Source organism: Mya arenaria, chromosome 2 (genome assembly GCF_026914265.1).
Source record: "Mya arenaria isolate MELC-2E11 chromosome 2, ASM2691426v1".
NCBI lineage: Eukaryota > Metazoa > Mollusca > Bivalvia > Myida > Myidae > Mya > Mya arenaria.
In genome coordinates this window covers 53,424,743-53,443,367 of record NC_069123.1, presented here as the reverse complement: position 1 = coordinate 53,443,367, position 18,625 = coordinate 53,424,743, and the positions used below count along the sequence as shown (strand labels likewise).

The 18,625-nt window shown below is 38.3% G+C and overlaps 2 protein-coding genes across 8 annotated transcripts in view; one reads left to right on the top strand and one right to left on the bottom strand.

Annotated features, from left to right (window-relative positions):
- Nucleotides 1-6,888, top strand: part of LOC128210533 (sodium/calcium exchanger 3-like) — a 19,664-nt gene extending 12,776 nt beyond the window's left edge. For all 7 annotated transcript variants that reach the window (XM_052914891.1, XM_052914906.1, XM_052914899.1 and 4 more), the window contains 5 exons: nucleotides 17-122; nucleotides 3,161-3,339; nucleotides 3,678-3,849; nucleotides 4,492-4,649; nucleotides 5,866-6,888. In XM_052914891.1, coding sequence (XP_052770851.1) covers nucleotides 17-122; nucleotides 3,161-3,339; nucleotides 3,678-3,849; nucleotides 4,492-4,649; nucleotides 5,866-6,108 — 858 coding nt within the window. In that variant the 3' untranslated portion in view covers nucleotides 6,109-6,888. The remainder of the gene's footprint in view (nucleotides 1-16; nucleotides 123-3,160; nucleotides 3,340-3,677; nucleotides 3,850-4,491; nucleotides 4,650-5,865) is intronic.
- LOC128210583 (uncharacterized) lies at nucleotides 6,732-18,625 on the bottom strand. Its single transcript, XM_052914939.1, has 6 exons — nucleotides 17,920-18,625; nucleotides 16,597-16,836; nucleotides 16,243-16,353; nucleotides 8,682-8,837; nucleotides 7,902-8,444; nucleotides 6,732-7,727 (listed from the first exon to the last, which is right to left on the bottom strand). Exons 1-6 carry the CDS (start codon nucleotides 18,008-18,010, stop codon nucleotides 6,982-6,984), a joined length of 1,887 nt encoding a protein of 628 aa, XP_052770899.1. The 5' UTR covers nucleotides 18,011-18,625; the 3' UTR covers nucleotides 6,732-6,981.

The window sequence follows — 18,625 nt, the reverse complement described above, 5'->3', positions numbered from 1 at the left end:
CACCTTTGTCTTGCAGAAGAAGGAGCGTGACGAGTGTTTCGCTATCGAGCTTGGCGATTGTGACGGCGGAGCGGAGCTCGGCAAGATCCGTAAAACCATCGTCACCATCGTCAACGACGACGGTAAGGGAAAGGGGCAACGATCAGTGAAACATATATATATATATTACTTGAGTTGGGCGTTTAACAATAAACTTCATCTTCCTAGTGTTCGATATCATGCGCTCACTGAAAGTTGAGTTCACAATACTGTTTATCGACACTGGTTACTGTATTCATCACTGTGGGCGTTTGTTTAAATAATTTATCGTTGTTTTAACATGTTATGGGCTCTAATCGTAATAGTACCCTATTACAAAATCACCGATATCTGTGAGTAGACAAAACAGGATGTATTAGGATATTCGGTCACATAAACAGTATGCGGGATGGTGTAATATTTGTTTGTTTAGCCAACGTATGGGTTGAAACAAAGTATATCATTCTTTTTCGCACTCAATCAACTTTAACGCCCACGACAGTACTTTACAACTTAAAACTGTATATTGGTTACTTCATTTTCCTCCCCGCTAGTCCTGCAAAGTTTGACGGCATCGTTCCCGTCATAGGTTAGCTGTACCCACATCCCTGTCATAAGTCCCGTCAAAGCTTACATGTACCATTGTCGCCCTCATCATTCCCGTCAAAGCTAACATGCGCCAACGTCGCAATCATCATTCCCGTCAAAGCTAGCATGCAACCTTGTCGCCCTCATCATTCCCGTCAAAGCTAGCATGCACCCACGTGGTCCTCATCATTCCCGTCACAGCTAACATGCTCCCACGTCACCCTCATCATTCCCGTGAAGCTAACATGCACCCACCTGGTCCTCATCATTCCCGTCACAGCTTACATGTACCCTTGTCGTCCTCATCATTCTTGTCAAAGCTAACATGCACCCTTGTCGCCGTCATCATTCCCTAAAACGCTAGTACGCACCCACGTGGTCCTCATCATTCCTGTCACAGCTAACATGTACCCTTGTCGTCCTCATCATTCCCTTTAAAGCTAGCATGCACCCGCGTGGTCCTCATCTTTCCCGTTTCAGCTAACATGCACCCACGTCCCCCGCATCATTCCCGTCAAAGCTAGGATGCATCCTTGTCGTCCTCATTATTCTTGTCACAACTAACATGCACCCACGTCACCCTCATAATTCCCGTCACAGCTAGTATGCACCCTTGTCGCCCTCATCATTCTTGTCAAAGCTAGCATGCACCCACGTGGTCCTCATCATTCCCGTCACAGCTTACATGTACCCTTGTCGTCCTCATCATTCTTGTCAAAGCTAGCATGCACCCTTGTCGCCCTCATCATTCCCGTCAAAGCTAGTATGCACCCACGTGGTCCTCATAGTTCCCGTCAAAGCTAGCATGCACCCACGCCACCATCATCATACCCGTTAAAGCTAACATGCACACACGCCACCATAATCATTTCCGTCAAAGCTAGCATGCACCCACGCCACCATCATCATACCCGTAAAAGCTAAGATGCACCCACATCGCCCTCATCATTTCCGTCAAAGCTAACATTCACCCACGTCGCCCTCATCATTCCCGTCAAAGCTAGCATGCACCCACGCCACCACCATCATACCCGTTAAAGCTAAGATGCACCCACATCGCCCTCATCATTTTCGTTAAAGCTAATATGCACCCACGCCACCCTCATCATTCCCATCAAAGCTTACATGCACCCACATCGCCCTCATCATTCCCATCAAAGCTAGCATGCACCCACGTGGTCCTCATCTTTCCCGTTTCAGCTAACATGCACCCACGTCGCCCGCCTCATTCCCGTCAAAGCTAGGATGCATCCTTGTCGTCCTCATCATTCTTGTCACAGCTAACATGCACCCACGTCACCCTCATCATTCCCGTCACAGCTAGTATGCACCCTTGTCGCCCTCATCATTCTTGTCAAAGCTAGCATGCACCCACGTGGTCCTCATCATTCTTGTCACAGCTAACATGCACCCACGTCACCCTCATCATTTCCGTCACAGCTAGTATGCACCCTTGTCGCCCTCATCATTCTTGTCAAAGCTAACATGCACCCACGTCACCCTCATCATTCCCGTCACAGCTAACATGTACCCTTGTCGCCCTCAACATTCTTGTCGAAGCTAGTATATAACCTTGTCGTCCTCATCATTCTTGTCACAGCTAGTATACACCCTTGTCGCCCTCATCATTCCCGTCACAGCTAGTATACACCCTTGTCGTCCTCATCATTCTTGTCAAAGCTAGTATACACCCTTGTCGCCCTCATCATTCTTGTCAAAGCTAGCATGCACCCACGTGGTCCTCATCATTCCCATCACAGCTTACATGTACCATTGTCGTCCTCATCATTCTTCTCAAAGCTAGCATGCACCCTTGTCGCCCTCATCATTCCCGTCAAAGCTAGTATGCACCCACGAGGTCTTCATCATTCCCGTCAAAGCTAGCATGCACCCACGCCACCATCATCATACCCGTTAAAGCTAACATGCACACACGCCACCATCATCATTCCCGTCAAAGTTAGCATGCACCCACGCCACCATCATCATACCCGTTAAAGCTAACATGTACCCACATCGCCCTCATCATACCCGTCAAAGCTAACATGCACCCACATCGCCCTCATCATTCCCATCAAAGCTAACATGTACCCACGCCACCATTATCATTCCCATCAAAGCTAACATGCACCCACATCGCCCTCATCATTCCCATCAAAGCTTACATGCACACACGCCACCCTCATCATTCCCATCAAAGCTAATATGCACCCACGCCACCCTCATCATTCCCATCAAAGCTAACATGCACCCACATCGCCCTCATCATTCCAATCAAAGCTTACATGCACCCACGCCACCCTCATCATTCCCATCAAAGCTGACATGGACCCACGCCACCCTCATCATTCCCATCAAAGCTAATATGCACCCACGCTACCCTCATCATTTCCATCAAAGCTTACATGCACCTACATCGCCCTCATCATTCCCATCAAAGCTAACATGCACCCACGCCACCCTCATCATTCTCGTTAAAGCTAACATTTACCCAAATCGTCCTCATCATCCCCGTCATAGTAAATAATTATATACCGTGTGTTTATTCATATAGAGTTTGACGGCATCGTGAGTCGGCTATTGAATATGACGAAGGCGAATATGGGTGGTATGGCGCTCGAGTCCTCCACGTGGGTGCAGCAGTTCAAGGAAGCGATGAACGTCAACGGCGGTGATATCGACAACGCTACCTTCCTCGACTACGTCCTCCACTTCTTCACTTTTGGATGGAAGGTTCGTCCCACATTCCGACGATGACCTTAGTTGTGCTTTAGTTGTGCCTGATGCATGCCCAACTCAGTTAAGCACACCTGATGTTATAAATCATATCACCATGATCTGTTTTTTTAACTTTTTTGCTTATCGGAATTTCTATAGATGGCGAGCTTTTCTTGTCTTTCATTAACTTCTTCATTGTCGACGATGTTTATGATATAAGTTGTGAAAATGTAAACAATTGTCTTCTCGCATGTAGTTTGTGCATTTAACGCGTCCGTTAACCTATAACTACATGCATATCCATCTATAAACATTTATACGTATGCGTTTAATTCATTCTTCTTCCTCTACAGATAATCTTCGCGTGTGTACCCCCAGCAAAGTACGGGGGCGGATGGCCGACGTTCCTCATTTCGCTGGGGGTCATCGGGCTCCTCACGACGTTTATAAACGACCTCGCGGGCACATTCGGATGTCTCATCGGGCTCGACGACGCCATTACCGCCATCACATTCGTCGCGCTTGGTACGTTCAGTATTTCATTAATATAAATAAGAGTATCGATGACTGAAACAAACAATATACAATCAAACATGAAAGGGGATTGTGCCACGAGTTTTGTCAACATCGCTTACGGCCCTCTTATTAAATGTCAGATTAAATACCAAGAAAAAGTGTTCTATAAGGAAAAGCGTTAAGAGAAGAATTTAATATATACATGTATATTGTATTGTTTAAGTGGAAACATAATAATCTAGACTGTTAGTTGTAGAGAAAGATGTGTGGGAAGAGAGGGAAGCAGTGTTAGGTTTGCCGAATTTATCCTAAACAAGAGTTATGTAATTGTCCCTGATTATACTAGAAGTTTTAAATGTAAGGCGCATAACAAACAAGGCAATGATTACGATTGGATTGTTATTATTAATGTCAAGTCGGAGTACAGTAGTGCAGGCGGAACATTTTAAAATTTGCGTTTTTGTGAAACTAGCACAAGTTCGCGATTGTTGCAAACAATTCTTCGGCGTATACTTTATATATCATGGTATGTGAACTTTGAATAAATGCTACAAAGAAAAAACCCAAAGGCTTAATTAGAATATTTAAAGGGCTTTTCAAGGCAAGTTATCGTTCACCTGACATGTACAATTGTCCCATTAAACTTTTCAGGAACGAGTATGCCTGACACGTTTGCGAGTAAGACGGCAGCGCTAAACGAGAAGACGGCTGACAGCTCGGTGGGGAACGTGAACGGAAGTAACTCGGTGAACGTGTTCCTGGGACTCGGGTTGCCCTGGACCATCGCCTCCATCTACTGGGCAGTCAAGGTAAAAACAAATCGTTGCAACAAAGTGCATGGGAACATTTATTGTACACAAGTAGATTTGATAGTGTCAAATAGTGGAAATGGTGCTCATTTCTGTGTGGTCAGATACAGGCGGTATAGTGATGTGACCAGTCAGATTTACTTTGTAGAAGTATATATACGCCTTGGGCAACATTTAGCTTTAAACCATTGTGTTATCTGCTTTGGCGTGTACATAATTGAATAAAACCGAAAAAGACTGAAACGGTTAAATGCATTACTGGTATTACGTGTTATCACATAAGGATTTACTTTGCTACATGGTCGAACTTGTTTAACAGTGCGGGGTGTTATTGTGTCCAGATATTGAATGTGTGTTCCGCATAACATTGGGAGCGACGAGTTGTGGGAGTAATTTCCACACTGACTCGGCAGAAAATAACACATCTAATAACCGCTGCGAGTTGTTGTATTCAATACAAAACAAATATGTTGATAAGGACACACTGTCCGAAACATGGTAGTCATTTAAAGAGACGAATGTAATAAAAGGTCATCAACAGCAGCAACAACAACAACAACAAAGCAGTTTCATGGCAGTAAGTGAAAAGGTATTTGCTAATCAAGCGACATAAACTTTTCGGACAGACGCACAGGACGTCGAGACTTAGGACTATAAACTCCGATTGAGACGGTAGACTGACATAGTAGTACAGACATTTAAACTGTCAATACTTATTGGACTTCCGCTGAACCTTTGTGCCTATTTCGAGTGGCCCCTTTTATGCTCATTCAAATAAGCAATTAAGACATCAACTTATTGATATACTTGGAAATGTATTCAAAACTTCTAATACAAATACAGTAAAATAGAGAAGTACAACTAAATACTAACAGCTTGTTACTATAAAACATACATCGATAATGATACTTTTGTAAAGGAATATTAAATGTTTTTGTAAAGAAACCATCAACGATTAAGGTTAGCGCAACGACGAAGACTGATTGATTAATTGATTTAACGTCCATTCAAGTCGATCATGTTGATGCAAATGAAGAAACGAGAAGATATGATGTCATCAACTGCAAAAAATCCACTGCACGACTCCAATCTTTTAATATGTACCCTGTAGGCCGAATTTCGTGAATCAAAACTAGCCGCTACCAAAATACCGCGTTACACATGTTCTTTACTAAATTTAAAATACATGTATGTTTTTTTTCTGTGTGTGCTTCAGGGTGAATATTTTGAAGTACCGGCGGGTTCCCTAGGCTTCACGGTGATCGTGTACTCGGTGTTCGCTTGTATAGCGCTAGGCCTCCTCCTCCTTCGCCGCTTTCTTCCGGTATTCGGGCGCGCTGAGCTGGGCGGTCCCCAGGGCCCTAAGATTGCCTCAGGCGTGTTCGTTATCTTCCTGTGGGTGTTTTATGTAATACTTACCGCTCTGCAGGTCAAGGATGTTATCAAGGTCAGCTTCTGATCGTCGAAGAATTATGGAATTATTCGTCTTCTTATCTACTCTCTGAACACGTGTACCACAATGGAATGAATTTGTTTAAACAGCAACTAAAACCATGAACATGACTGTTAAATTAGCTAGGAAATATGGGCCAAGTATTAATGCCGTAACAAAGTGTTGTGTTGATTCATGCTTGTGATAAATATGCTCAGACCATACCGGTATTTTTGTTTTGTTTTGGTAAGTTTGCTTAAGCTCATAAACGGGCATTGTTGCCTGTAGATGAACATTTTGCCAACACTGCATACTCAGCATTATATGCTCATATTTGAAGATATGTAAACTACAAACTAATTGGTACTTTACACTTTTATGGATTCAACAAAGAACCTGAATTTTTACAAGCTTTACCATTCCATTTTAGTTTTATTTGCACTTTTTATCATTTAGGGGCTTATATGGGAGTTATTATATTATTTCTTGCCGATATACACTTTACTCTTATAGAGTAATTAGTTCACATTTAGTTACTTTTATGTCAGAGCATTATTGTTTCGAAACGCCTTTATACCGCAATAATTATTGTTTTAATGTTGTTTTATGTAAAAATATACTGTAGCATGCATGTTTGAAGGTGTTTTATAAGAAACTCTTCAATACATGGCATATTTTTGTAGCTTAGATTGTATATGACGCTGGCCAATCATACAATTTGTACATTGTATTTATTATACATGCATTTACATATACCTTCCTCTTGAATGTTATTTTCTTTATACAATTAAAACTGCTTTTAGTAACGACCGTGTTTGTTGTATGTGCCAGTGATGGCAAATGTCTTTATTTCTATGGCTTAGTTAGTATAACCGGGATGGAAAAAAGATATATTGTTCTCTAAGGTGTCCATGTTTCAACATAATTCACAGCAGATGAAGGCCTGAGCTGTTTGTCCTGCTGGTCGGACGCGTTGCTTGTTCTATTCACCGGTTCTGTCTTTGAATTTTCAATTATCTCCTGACCCCCAGTCACATTTTCTTTGTTCTCTTCGCCAGTTTCAACAAAGTTATGTTCAGTATCTAGGTCTACAGTTTCGTCCTTATTTGTATCATCACGTTCAATAGATTCGGCAAGATCTTGCATAAGTTGCAACAGTTTTGGCAAGAAACATATTAACCCACCAAATATTTCCTTTTCAATACCGGTTTGAGTAATTTCATTCAAAACTTGTTCGTCAACTTTAAACTTTGATATTGGATGAAGCATTATTTCAATTTCACTTAAAACTTTATGGAATGTTTCACTTGCGTCCCCCGTAAGGTTTGTGTCAAAGCTGACCAGGTAGTCCTGTTCGCTGATATCTTGCACTTTAAGGCGTATCTGGTTGACCATGGCCAGATATTCCCTGAACAGGTCCGTTTTCCCGCCCTGACCTACACTTTTGCTGTTTCGGAGATAATCAAGGCATTCAATGACGTCATCTAGGCACGAGATCTCGGGGCTGCTACCCTGTCCCACTATACGTAGCGTCATAAGCAGGTCTTTGATATTCTCATTGTAGGTGTCTAAACGCTGTTTCATGTCGCCTATAAACCTATTCAAGTCTTCTTTCAATGCACTGAGATCGAAGGATTTTATTTTATCTGAAATTTGAACATACAGATTTCTACAATGATTTGAACATGTTGCAATAATAAGAAAAAAATGGTCGTTTTACTGTTATTCAAAGTTTAAATTCATTTGCTCGTGTTTGGAAGTAAACAGAAACCATTAATACTGAAGTTGGTTGAAAATAACCGAAGTATAACAAATCATACCTGCATTCGGAGCTTTCCCATAATCGGACTCGTCATCCGTGTCACATGTGAAGTAGTCACACTCGTCCACCGGATGTTTTGTTGCTATGGAGTCCGCGCGCTCTAGGTAGCTTCTCTCAACTAGAATGTTCCGGAACATGCTTGTCATCGCCTCGTCATGCGTTACCGACAGTTCCAGCTGGGCGGCACACAACCTATCCAGATAGAGCTGGGTGACCAGGGCGCGGTGAAATAGCGCACTCAAGCGTCCAGTGACATAGGTCTGGTGAAGTATTTCGAAAGCGCCGAGAGTATGACACAGGATGAAGACGTTGATGTTGAAACCAATGATGGTAAGTCTTTGAATAGAAATCCCTGGAAAGTCGAGCAGACGCCTCAGCTCCCGAAAGTGGAACCTCCTGTTGGCCAAGACGAGCTTGACGAAGGTGTGGCAGGTGTGCTTATAGTCGTCCTTGGTGGACCGGAAGTCGTCACGGGTCGCCTCCACCTCCGCCTGGCCCCGCCGCTGTACGCCCTTCACAGTCACTTTCAACTTCAACTCGCCTGAATAAAAGTTATGTATACATCAAACATGAAAAAAAAATCACGTTTAACATGCCAACAGTATTTTTGCGTGCAAAATGATATATGGCGAAGAGACAGACAAGTAAAACTTCCTAGATCAATTACAAGTATACGATGTTAAAATCTCAAGGAATGCGATGTTTGTACTACGGCTTCATCGTATCGGCGCATTTGTATCTACGAGAACCACACATTATAAATAATCTATGCACGTACATCTGTCTGTGGGTTTAGTGGCAGGCACCTGAAGTGTAAGTGGGTTGGTCTGAGAGGCGACCACCGCAGCAGACTTAGGCTTCTTCGTGGACTTCCGTGGATCCTGCTGGTCGCCGCTAGGGGAAGTCTTCGGCCGCGATAACCGGTCAGCAAAGGCTTTATGGAAGGAAAAAATGCATGCAAGTTTACAACGAATTACTATCATATAATGTACTCGAGCCATTAAAACATACGTATACTTTCTTTTTTACGATTTTGACAATTTCTCATAGAATGTGGGGAAATTAAATTATTTAAAGGTATTCTTTTAAGATACTGCTAGCACGATAGATTTAATGCATTGACTTTCGATGTTTTACGATTGATTTAACAAGGGGAAAAATAGAGTTATATGCTAATATTTTAGTGTTTAACAATATAATATATAATGGTATATATGTCATAATGCATCCGTGCAATGCTACTAAACTTGGCATGAATGTACTAATGTATTATTGGTAAAATGTTCGTATAGTAAAATAATCTGACCATTCTGAGAATCAAGCTTTTATTCATGAAGTGAGTGATCGAAGGAATGTGTATACGGTACAAAATATCATTGGCGGCGCACTGAAGTGCGCGCCTATTATGAAATGAAAATGGAATTTATTTTAGTGGGAGCGGTTTTTAGTTTGATTGACAGTTGGGTTTTATTGTTATTTTATTATGATTCAAAATTGCAAATAGATGACGATTGCATGGGTGCTGGGACCAATAATAGATCAGTAATCTTACTCCCAGATGGGTGTTTAAAATGCTATTTATGGTTGAATATATTGTCTTCAATTTATCTCCAAAACATTATTTTGGAAGAACGACAAATAAGTTTAATAACTGTTCCCGATTCGTTTAAGTTTTCCGATTGGTTACCTGTAATCATGAGCCGGAAATGTAAAATGTGTGGACCGGTATTTATTTAATAATATTTTATTGCATAGTTATAAACATTATTACAATTGTCAAAATATTTACATACATGTTTATAGAAAAGTTTGAAATAAATGTTATCAAAGTTGTATGCAAAAGGGTCGGGCCACAAGTTATCAACAACATTAGTTACGGCCCTCCCCTTATAGTTTCGTTAGAGTTAACAAGATGATTGGTATGTAAAGTAGTATATGCTAAAAAGAGCATAATGCATAATATGCTAAAAGTATATAATGTATTTAATTTGTGAATTTGCGTGTATAAGTAATATTCGTTATATTATTAGAAAAAAGAGAAGAAACACAACATTGTATCAAACAAGAAAATGAAGAATTGATATAGAAGAAGAAAAAGAAACTGACGAGAGAAAAAAAAGGACAGAGAAAAAACATATAAAGGAGACAAAAGCACACACCCCAACCACAACCCTCACATAGCGTTACATCAAATGTTACAGCGCTTATGCTTCCACATGGCTATTTACTATTTCGTATACTCGCTTAGGTAGTTTGCTGGTGAAATCTTCCTGTATGTTTAATATAGGCTTGGACTTGTTGAAAGAGTTTACTATTATCGTCATCAGTTAAACTGTCTATACCATTCAGGAGTTTATCAGGACTTAAAGGGTGATAGGGTCTAGTTTTTGTAAATAAAGTTAATCTCGCATTTTCATATAAAGGACATCTGAAGAAATAATGTTCAGCATCTTCATAACTATTGCCACATTCGCAAAATGGATCGTCACGTAGAAAGTTGTTAAAAAGATCTGCATGAAGATTGCTACATTTGTTTCTTATTCGAGTGTGTTGAATTTGCATTAATCTCTCACCATGCTAGTAGTAGTTTGGGACTGTTGAGGGTTTGTACATCTTTTTAAGCTGATATCTAAAAGCTGCTATTGTGTCAGACATTTTTATTTCTGGGTTAAGATCATTCCATAATTTCGCTGAGGATGGTATCGTGGAATTAGAATACATTTCAGTTCTTCTTGCCAGTGTTTCAAGGTTATCATTATTTCTAAGATTATATGGGGTATTATTTCTAACAAGTTGAGGCATATCGTCAATTAAATAATGTGGCAAGTAACCTCCCTTATATTTATACATCAATATTAGTTTTTGCATTTTTCTTCGATCAGCTAAAGATACCCAACCTATTTCATTTAATAAATTGTTAATAGAGACGGAACGGGTAAGTCCAGTGACTAGTCTTGCCGCCTCATACTGAATTCTTTCTAACATGTCTTTCTCATATTTAGTGCAATTGTCCCAGACTATTGACCCATATTCTAGAATTGGACGAAGGTATGAAATATATATTTGGTTAATAGTGTTCCGCTTCAGTTTATATTTAAGTAGTCTCATAGAGCCCAATACTTTGCCTGCAGAATTAATTATAGAGTTAATATGTTCATGCCATTTTCCATTCTCACTAAGTGTTACTCCGAGATGTTTATGGTGTTCAACATAGTTGAGTTGGCTGTTATTGAAAATAAGAGTTGGACGGTTATCATTGGTTCTTGAGAAGAACATAACTTGCGTTTTAGCAGAGTTAAAAGTTATGAGCCATTGCTCTGCCCAACGATGTATTTTATCAAGATCATGATTCAATGTACGTTCAATGTAATTAACATCAGTTGAAGTAACAGCTAGCGAGCTATCATCAGCGAAGAGGCGTGTTATACTTAATAACGGATCAGCTATATCGTTAATATATATAAGGAACAATAAAGGGCCTAACACGGACCCTTGAGGGACTCCAGCATTTATTGACATTTTTTGAGAGAATGATGATTTTACAAAAACCCTTTGAGATCTACCTTGAAGGTAACTTGAAAGCCAATTTAAAACATCACCATTGATACCGTATTTTCTTAATTTAAATAATAAACCTTTATGCCATACTCTATCAAATGCTTTACTAATATCACAGAATACAATACATGTTGACTTTTTATCGTCAAACGATTTACAAATTTGATTATACATATCTACGAGCTGGTATATTGTCGAATGTCCTGGTAAAAAGCCTGATTGGTTTTTGAATATGAGATTATTTTGTATAAGATAATTATGGATATGTTTGTGTATTACTCTTTCCATAACCTTGCCAACACAACTAATTAGGGAAATTGGTCTATAATTTGAGGGCAAATACTTTTCACCTTTTTTGAATAATGGCAATACATGAGCTAACTTCCAATCGCTAGGAAAAGTGGTCTCTACTAACGATTTGTTGAATAATATTGTGAGTGGTTTGCAAATTGTATTTTTTGTTTCTTTTAACATACGGTGAGATATTTGATCAGGTCCTGTTGCTTTATTTATATCCAGAATACCAAGAATGTCTGTGACTTCTTGTTCATTAATAATAATATTGGTAAAAGAGGAATTGGTTTTAGAGGCAAATGGAGGAAGAGAAGAAGTTGAATCATCAACAGTAGATATTGACGAAAAGTAATTATTAAGAGTAGTTGCTTTATCGGTGTCAGTAAATGAAAATGACTGGTCATTGTTTTGCAGTGGTGGTATATTCTGGTCACAGTTTGTATTGCTTTTAGTTAAGAGCTTTACGGTCTTCCAATATTGTTTTTGATTGTTGTTTTTGAAATCATTTAAAGACTCCTCAATGTTGTTATAAAAAATTGTTTTAGCGTACTTTTTCATGTTATTAACTTTGTTTCTAAAAGTTTTGTATTTATTCCAATCTAATGTTTTACCACTTACGGTTGCTACCTTCTTTAACCTGTCGCGTTGTCTTGAAAACTTTCGAATCTCGTTTGTGTACCATGGTTTGTCGTCGGATCGTATAGTAACTAAATAATTTGGAATACATTGTTTGACTAAGTTTATGAATATTTCTGTAAATTTACGTGTTGCTGTATTTATATCAAGCGGGTGTAAAGAAGACCAATCATAATTATTAATTAGGTCATTTAGTTTAGTAAAATCTGCGCGTTTATAGTTCCAGACTCGCCTTTGGTAAGTATTATTTTCCGGAAAGTTAAAATCAATGTATGCAAAAGTACCTAGATGATCACTGATCGAGTTATTTGAATCAAGTATGCCAGCGTGATGCAGTTTTATGTTATTGCTTATCGCGATTGGGTCCAAAAGTGTTGCAGAGGTATTTGTCACTCGCGTAGGAGCATTAATTATATTTGTCAAATTATTTAAAAGAAGAATATCCTTAAATTTATGATTTGAAGTATTGAGTTGATCTTCATTTATGTCACCTACGATGATGATTTGGTTCGAAATTTCGTAAGCCTTCTCAATGCCTAAATGTAATCTTTCCCACATTTCAACAGATGTATTGGGTTGGCGGTATACATTACAAATTATATAACTACTTGATCTGTCATAAACTTGCACCCAAATAGATTCTGGTATAATATTTTCAATATCAAATAATCGTTTCGGTCTGTAGACCGATGACGTATAGATGAGAAGACCGCCAGAGTACGATGAACAGTCTTTTCGAAAAACAGTATCAAATCCTTCGAGAGCAATATCTCCGTTTAGAATTTCGTGTGATAAATGCGTTTCCGTAAAGCAAAGTATGTTAAAATCTGACAGATTGTCCCTGACATAATCGATTTTATTAATACGTATACTACGGATATTTTGATGAAAAAGTGAGAAGCTGAAATTGTTTGTGTCTCCTGGACCGGGGTTTTGTTCAATATCACCAGATATAATAAGCAGCCTGTATAATGCAGTTGAAACAGACAAAACCAAAACGCAAAGAGGGTCGTTTAAATACATCATATCCGCAAAATCGTTATCAAAACGAGTTACTATTGACAACGTGCCAAACAAAGCAAATATGCCTGAAAAGGACGCGGGAATATTAACGGCCTGTATATGCAGCCAGGTGCTCAGGAGTTGTTTTATGAATAATATATAAAATATAAGTTTCAGAACAAGGCTACCCAGCGAATGTACTCGTATACTTGAAGTCGTTGGAAAGCGCTGTGTTTTACAATAAAAAAGTCCGATCGCAGATCTATATGCTTGAAGATCAATCACCTATGCGGATACAATACAACATACAGACAAACATGTACAACCTGCGATCGGAGCAAAAGAGAAACAAATATAAGCATATTAAGGGTTTCCTGGGGTGTGGCTAAGTAATGAGACAAAAAGGGAAAGAGAAATAAGTAAAACATATGTTGAAGAACTGTAAAAAAAATCAACTACGTTCAGATGGGACAAGTAGTTATACATTTACGGTTAAACTTTAAATAATTATTCAGCAATGCGTTAAAATAAGTATACAATCATGTAATGTTGATAAGACGATGACTATCGATGGTCGTTTAACAATAGGATTAGGACAAAATATAAAACTGTGTTAGGCCATACATATTAACAATGTAATTTAGATATGTGTCATAATCAATATTTAATAGATGGTAGCCGCAACTAGCAGATACAATCATATATATAAACTTAAACATGCATATATTATTTCCCAATACGTACACTAATTTTATTTTAATTTAAGAAAAAAACCTTATTTTATTTCAATATGTCTAGTATCATCAGGGATCACTAGGACCGGTATTTATGTGAATGGGAATAATTATTTTTTATTTTGTTTTGTTATGTTTTCTACATTGATAAACCATGAGGTAAGCTGTTTCTTCAATTTAATCGATATCGGAATAAAAAGTTCACCTTACTTTATTTGTGAATGTGGTGAATGTAACATAAGTAAAATTTCATTACGATTGCCCCCGAGTTGTTTTATTTTTAGAACACTACACAGTGCGCACAAAACGATTGGTCGAGTTGGTCATGTGATAAGATGTTTTCGCGGGAACTTCCTAAATCTTACACTTTTATTAATTCAGTTTAAACACGGACCTATAAACATAGGTCCGTGGTTTAAGTAATAATGGCCTTTAAGGATTATTGTTTTCATATACTGTTTTAGTATCGCTTCTTATCTTTTATACTTTTTAATACCTTCTGATGAGTTTTAAAGATTGGTTGTATGTAGCAGTAGTGTTTATTTTTATCATGTGCATCTGCCTTATAAATTCTTTCTATATATGTTTTTGTATATATACTTATATTTGTTTGTTAAGCACTTTTGAACGTATGTTTTTATGATAAAAGTGCTATATAAATGGGGTATAATAATAATAATAATAATAATAATAATAGATCTCCTGTTACTATTTATGTTTGCAACTTTCAGACGAAATGATAATGTTTATTAAAGTTCTTCAGAAAATGTTAAATTGGTATTTCATATCACCCCTTTATGGATTACTCCCTTTGGACCTTTTCCTGTCCGGAGCATAACTAGAAAACTACTGTTTGGAATTTCAGTATTCAATGGTAAAGCACAACGAGAGGAATTGTAGTGCACAATAACTTTAGCTGTATTTCAGCTTATTACAGTATGTTTGCCCTTTGCCGCTTTTTCTTTAAAACTACTTATGGTATTGCAATAAAACTTGGATATGTGTCAAGGACAAAAAAAATACAGTGCACAAGCACCCTAAATCTGGCGTGTTCATTAATTTAATGTATCACCCCTAATGAAATCTTCAACTTGAAACTCTTTAACTTAAATGCTTTAGTTTATGTTGTTAGGCAGAATACTACAAATATTTTGAGAATTTCATTGATGCGGTTCGATGCACCATAATATGCTTGTTGGCCTTGACATTCCTTGTATTTCAATATATAACAAATGCATAAACAATTAAACGGCGCCCTTTGATGCTTTGCATCAATTGTCTTTCTTATTTATAATATGGTATGTTTTCTTTTTAAAAGTAAGTATCATGCAGGGCGCAGCAATACCCACTTATGTATTCGATTGATGTTAAAGTTTGAAGATATCCTTGAATTGTCCCGCTGTTTGTTATCAGCGAAACGACGACCGGGAGCAAATTGAAAAACACGAATAACGACGACGTTATCTCATCGTGCAGACATGCTTCTCAAAAGAAATGTATGAAGTATTTAACTTTGCAATGGTCATATTGTTAAGATATCTGTAACTATGTAGTCGAAATCTTATTTAAAACGAGAAGAAAATAACTACGTACAGTTGCATATTAATTCCAATTATTCATGCACAAATGAAAACAAAGCTATTTGACGTCATTGCATTGCACCGTCTAGCTCTACCTGACCTTATTTGATATGTGACTACATGAAGCTGAATGAAATATTGCACAATCAGAGAAAAGGTTCTTACGATTTCTGTGCTGTTTTAATGTAATTGATATAGCAACTTATTATAATAAAGTATGTATGTACAGAGTCAACATATTTGAATGAACCCAGAATACTCATTCGTATTTCTTAATCTACAGACACAAGTATAGGGGAATGATTGTTTGTTCGAAATATGGTATAAATGTTCGCCCCTTAGTCCAACAAGTCCAAGGTTCGATGCTCATCAGTCGATCATTCAATATGGCTCCTTGACCAAATATTACAGTAGAACTCAGATATAACGAACATCGTCTTAAGAATTTGGGGTTTGAGTGATGCAGACATGTCAATTGATAAATACTTTCGAAACGCAAATTTATAATACATAAACCCGTCACAACCGGTTGTACCTTTTTGCTTCGCCTGCTTGTTGGCGGGTGTTTCCGACTGGGCAGCTGCGTTCTCCGGACGCCCCATGTAGGGCACCTTTCGCTTACTTGTGTCCATGGCCCGGTATTCATCTAAAACACAATGTCATTTGTGATCGACATACTCATTTTGGTGCGTTTTAGTTAAATCTCTTTATATTCATTTCGGTAATTCGGGCCACATTACAGTTATCATTGATAAAGATCGCAGAAAAAAGGGAAAAAAGTTCCTTATATCTCGGGTACACAAAACCATTAGAAACCATTACATTTTATCATTCAACGTACTTTAGTGGTTAATTTGTAGCAAGAGAGGCGGTAAGAGGAAAGACTTACCCTCTGCTCGTTTTAGTCCGGCGTGCTGCAGGGCTTTAAGTATTTTGTCTTTATGCGCGCCCCTACCGGCCGTTTCCTGCCATCGGTACAGCCCCTGAAATGCAAGCTCTGATTTGCGTCGGCCCTGGTACTCGAGGACGAGGTCATCTAGAATGTTGTCTGCTACACCAAGAAAGGAACACACTTCTCGCCATTGGCGCACCATGTAAGGGGCCACTCGTCTGCACAGACCGCGTATCTCTGCAAACATAGGTCCGGTTGGTTGCTTTTTACAGTCATATATTTATATATATATATTTAAAAAGCTGAACTTATTACTATACACCAATAGGCAGCGGTAGTAGTAGTTGTAGAAGTAGTAGTAGTAGTAGTAGAATCAGTAGCCGCAGCAGCAGCAGCGGCAGCAGCAGCAGTAGTAGCAGTAGTAGTAACACCGAAAGTTGTAAGCATTCAAAATGATGTTTATGCTTTCAGGTTAAGTGAAACTGATCAGTCTCTGAAAAAAGTTAGCTGTTTTGCCGACACTTTTCGCTATCTGACAGAACTTAAAAAAGAAGAGACCTTGTGGAACGAGCTATTTTTTCTTTATTTGTGAATATACACAATAAACTGAGAGTCGAGAGTGTGGCTTTAATATATATGGCATTGAACCATTCAGCTACCGGCAATTATTTCCTGTGACAGTTGTAATATGTTGACAAATTTGACAATTTATTTTTACAAATGTTTACAGAAGGAATAAAAAAATGTTTGACAACCTGACATTAACGGAAAAAGAAAACCATTTAAGCTTAACAGAATCTATTTTCATTATCAATTGAGAGCCTGTGTTGAATTATGATTTTTGAGAATGATCAATATGTCACTAAAGATCAATATTTTCGAAATAAATCTTATTGACATTGCATTAATAATACGAAGGAAAGATTTGACGTATCAATAGAACCTTTATTGGTAAGCCTATTATATCACTTACGAGTCCCCTCAACCATTTAACGTTAAGGCAGGATTTACAATTATTGGTAAATACAAACAAATCTTTTACATTCACTACGCATGTTAAACGATTATGTTGTATTTTATAGATAATGGCGCTTACATTTTTTTAATGGGAACCTATAAATTTTGATATACTGATTGATCATTACGGTGTGCCATGTTCCTGCATGTTGTCATGATATATAAGTAATGAGTATCTTGTATGTTAACAAAAATCTGCATTCAATTTAGAAATAAAATCCTTGTCAAGAACGCTGTAACAAGCCGTGATAAAAAACATTGACACAATCTTTCCAAGTTTCGGCCTGTAGTTGAAGTACTGACCTTCAACGGACTCCTTGGAGGCCACTGTAGCCGGGGCACCCGCCGATTTGCCCCGCTTCATTGGTGCTGGTGGCCGTGCGTTCGTCGTCATGTAAGTCAACTTTCAAAGCCACTGAAGGATTCGTTTTTGAATCCTTCACGTTCAGACTATACTTGACTCTTGAAGCATTCACGGCTCCTATGGTCGTCCGATGCAAGGGCGTTCACTTATTACATAGCCATTTCGCAAAACGTTTGATTTATTCATGTTTGGTTTTGTAGTATAAAGTCCACGTGCATGAGAACGGCACACGTTTCAAAAGAAATATACAGTTCACAAATAATGCACTTTCACCCTTTTAACAAGTTTGCTTATAATGTTCATTCACAATTTTAGTCATTTTGAATAAAATGAATTGAATATCACACTTTTTACACTCGATTTCTTTAAGTGGTATTTGATATCCGACTATCTCTGATCGCAATGCTCAATTAAGTATATTGATTGTATTCTTTCAACATGACAGTATAATATAACAAACAATCTTCGGTCAACAGTTTTCATTTCCGCTTAATGTTAAAGAATTAACAATGTTTATCTTGAACTTAACTCCACTCCAAAAACGAAGCGACACTCATGAGAAACTTCCAAATTATCTTCTCTCAGTCCTTCAGCTGAGAGAAGGTATTGAATATCGATTAACCATCAATAATACTTTTTCGTATA

Excerpts from the sequence above, each read along its gene's own strand:
- LOC128210583 (XM_052914939.1), bottom strand. The coding sequence starts at position 18,010 with ATGACGACGAACGCACGGCCACCAGCACCAATGAAGCGGGGCAAATCG. Across the intron at positions 16,354-16,596 it reads CGGACTAAAACGAGCAGAGG|ATGAATACCGGGCCATGGAC; the intron begins GTAAGTCTTTCC and ends ATTGTGTTTTAG. Across the intron at positions 7,728-7,901 it reads TGGGAAAGCTCCGAATGCAG|ATAAAATAAAATCCTTCGAT; the intron begins GTATGATTTGTT and ends TTCAAATTTCAG.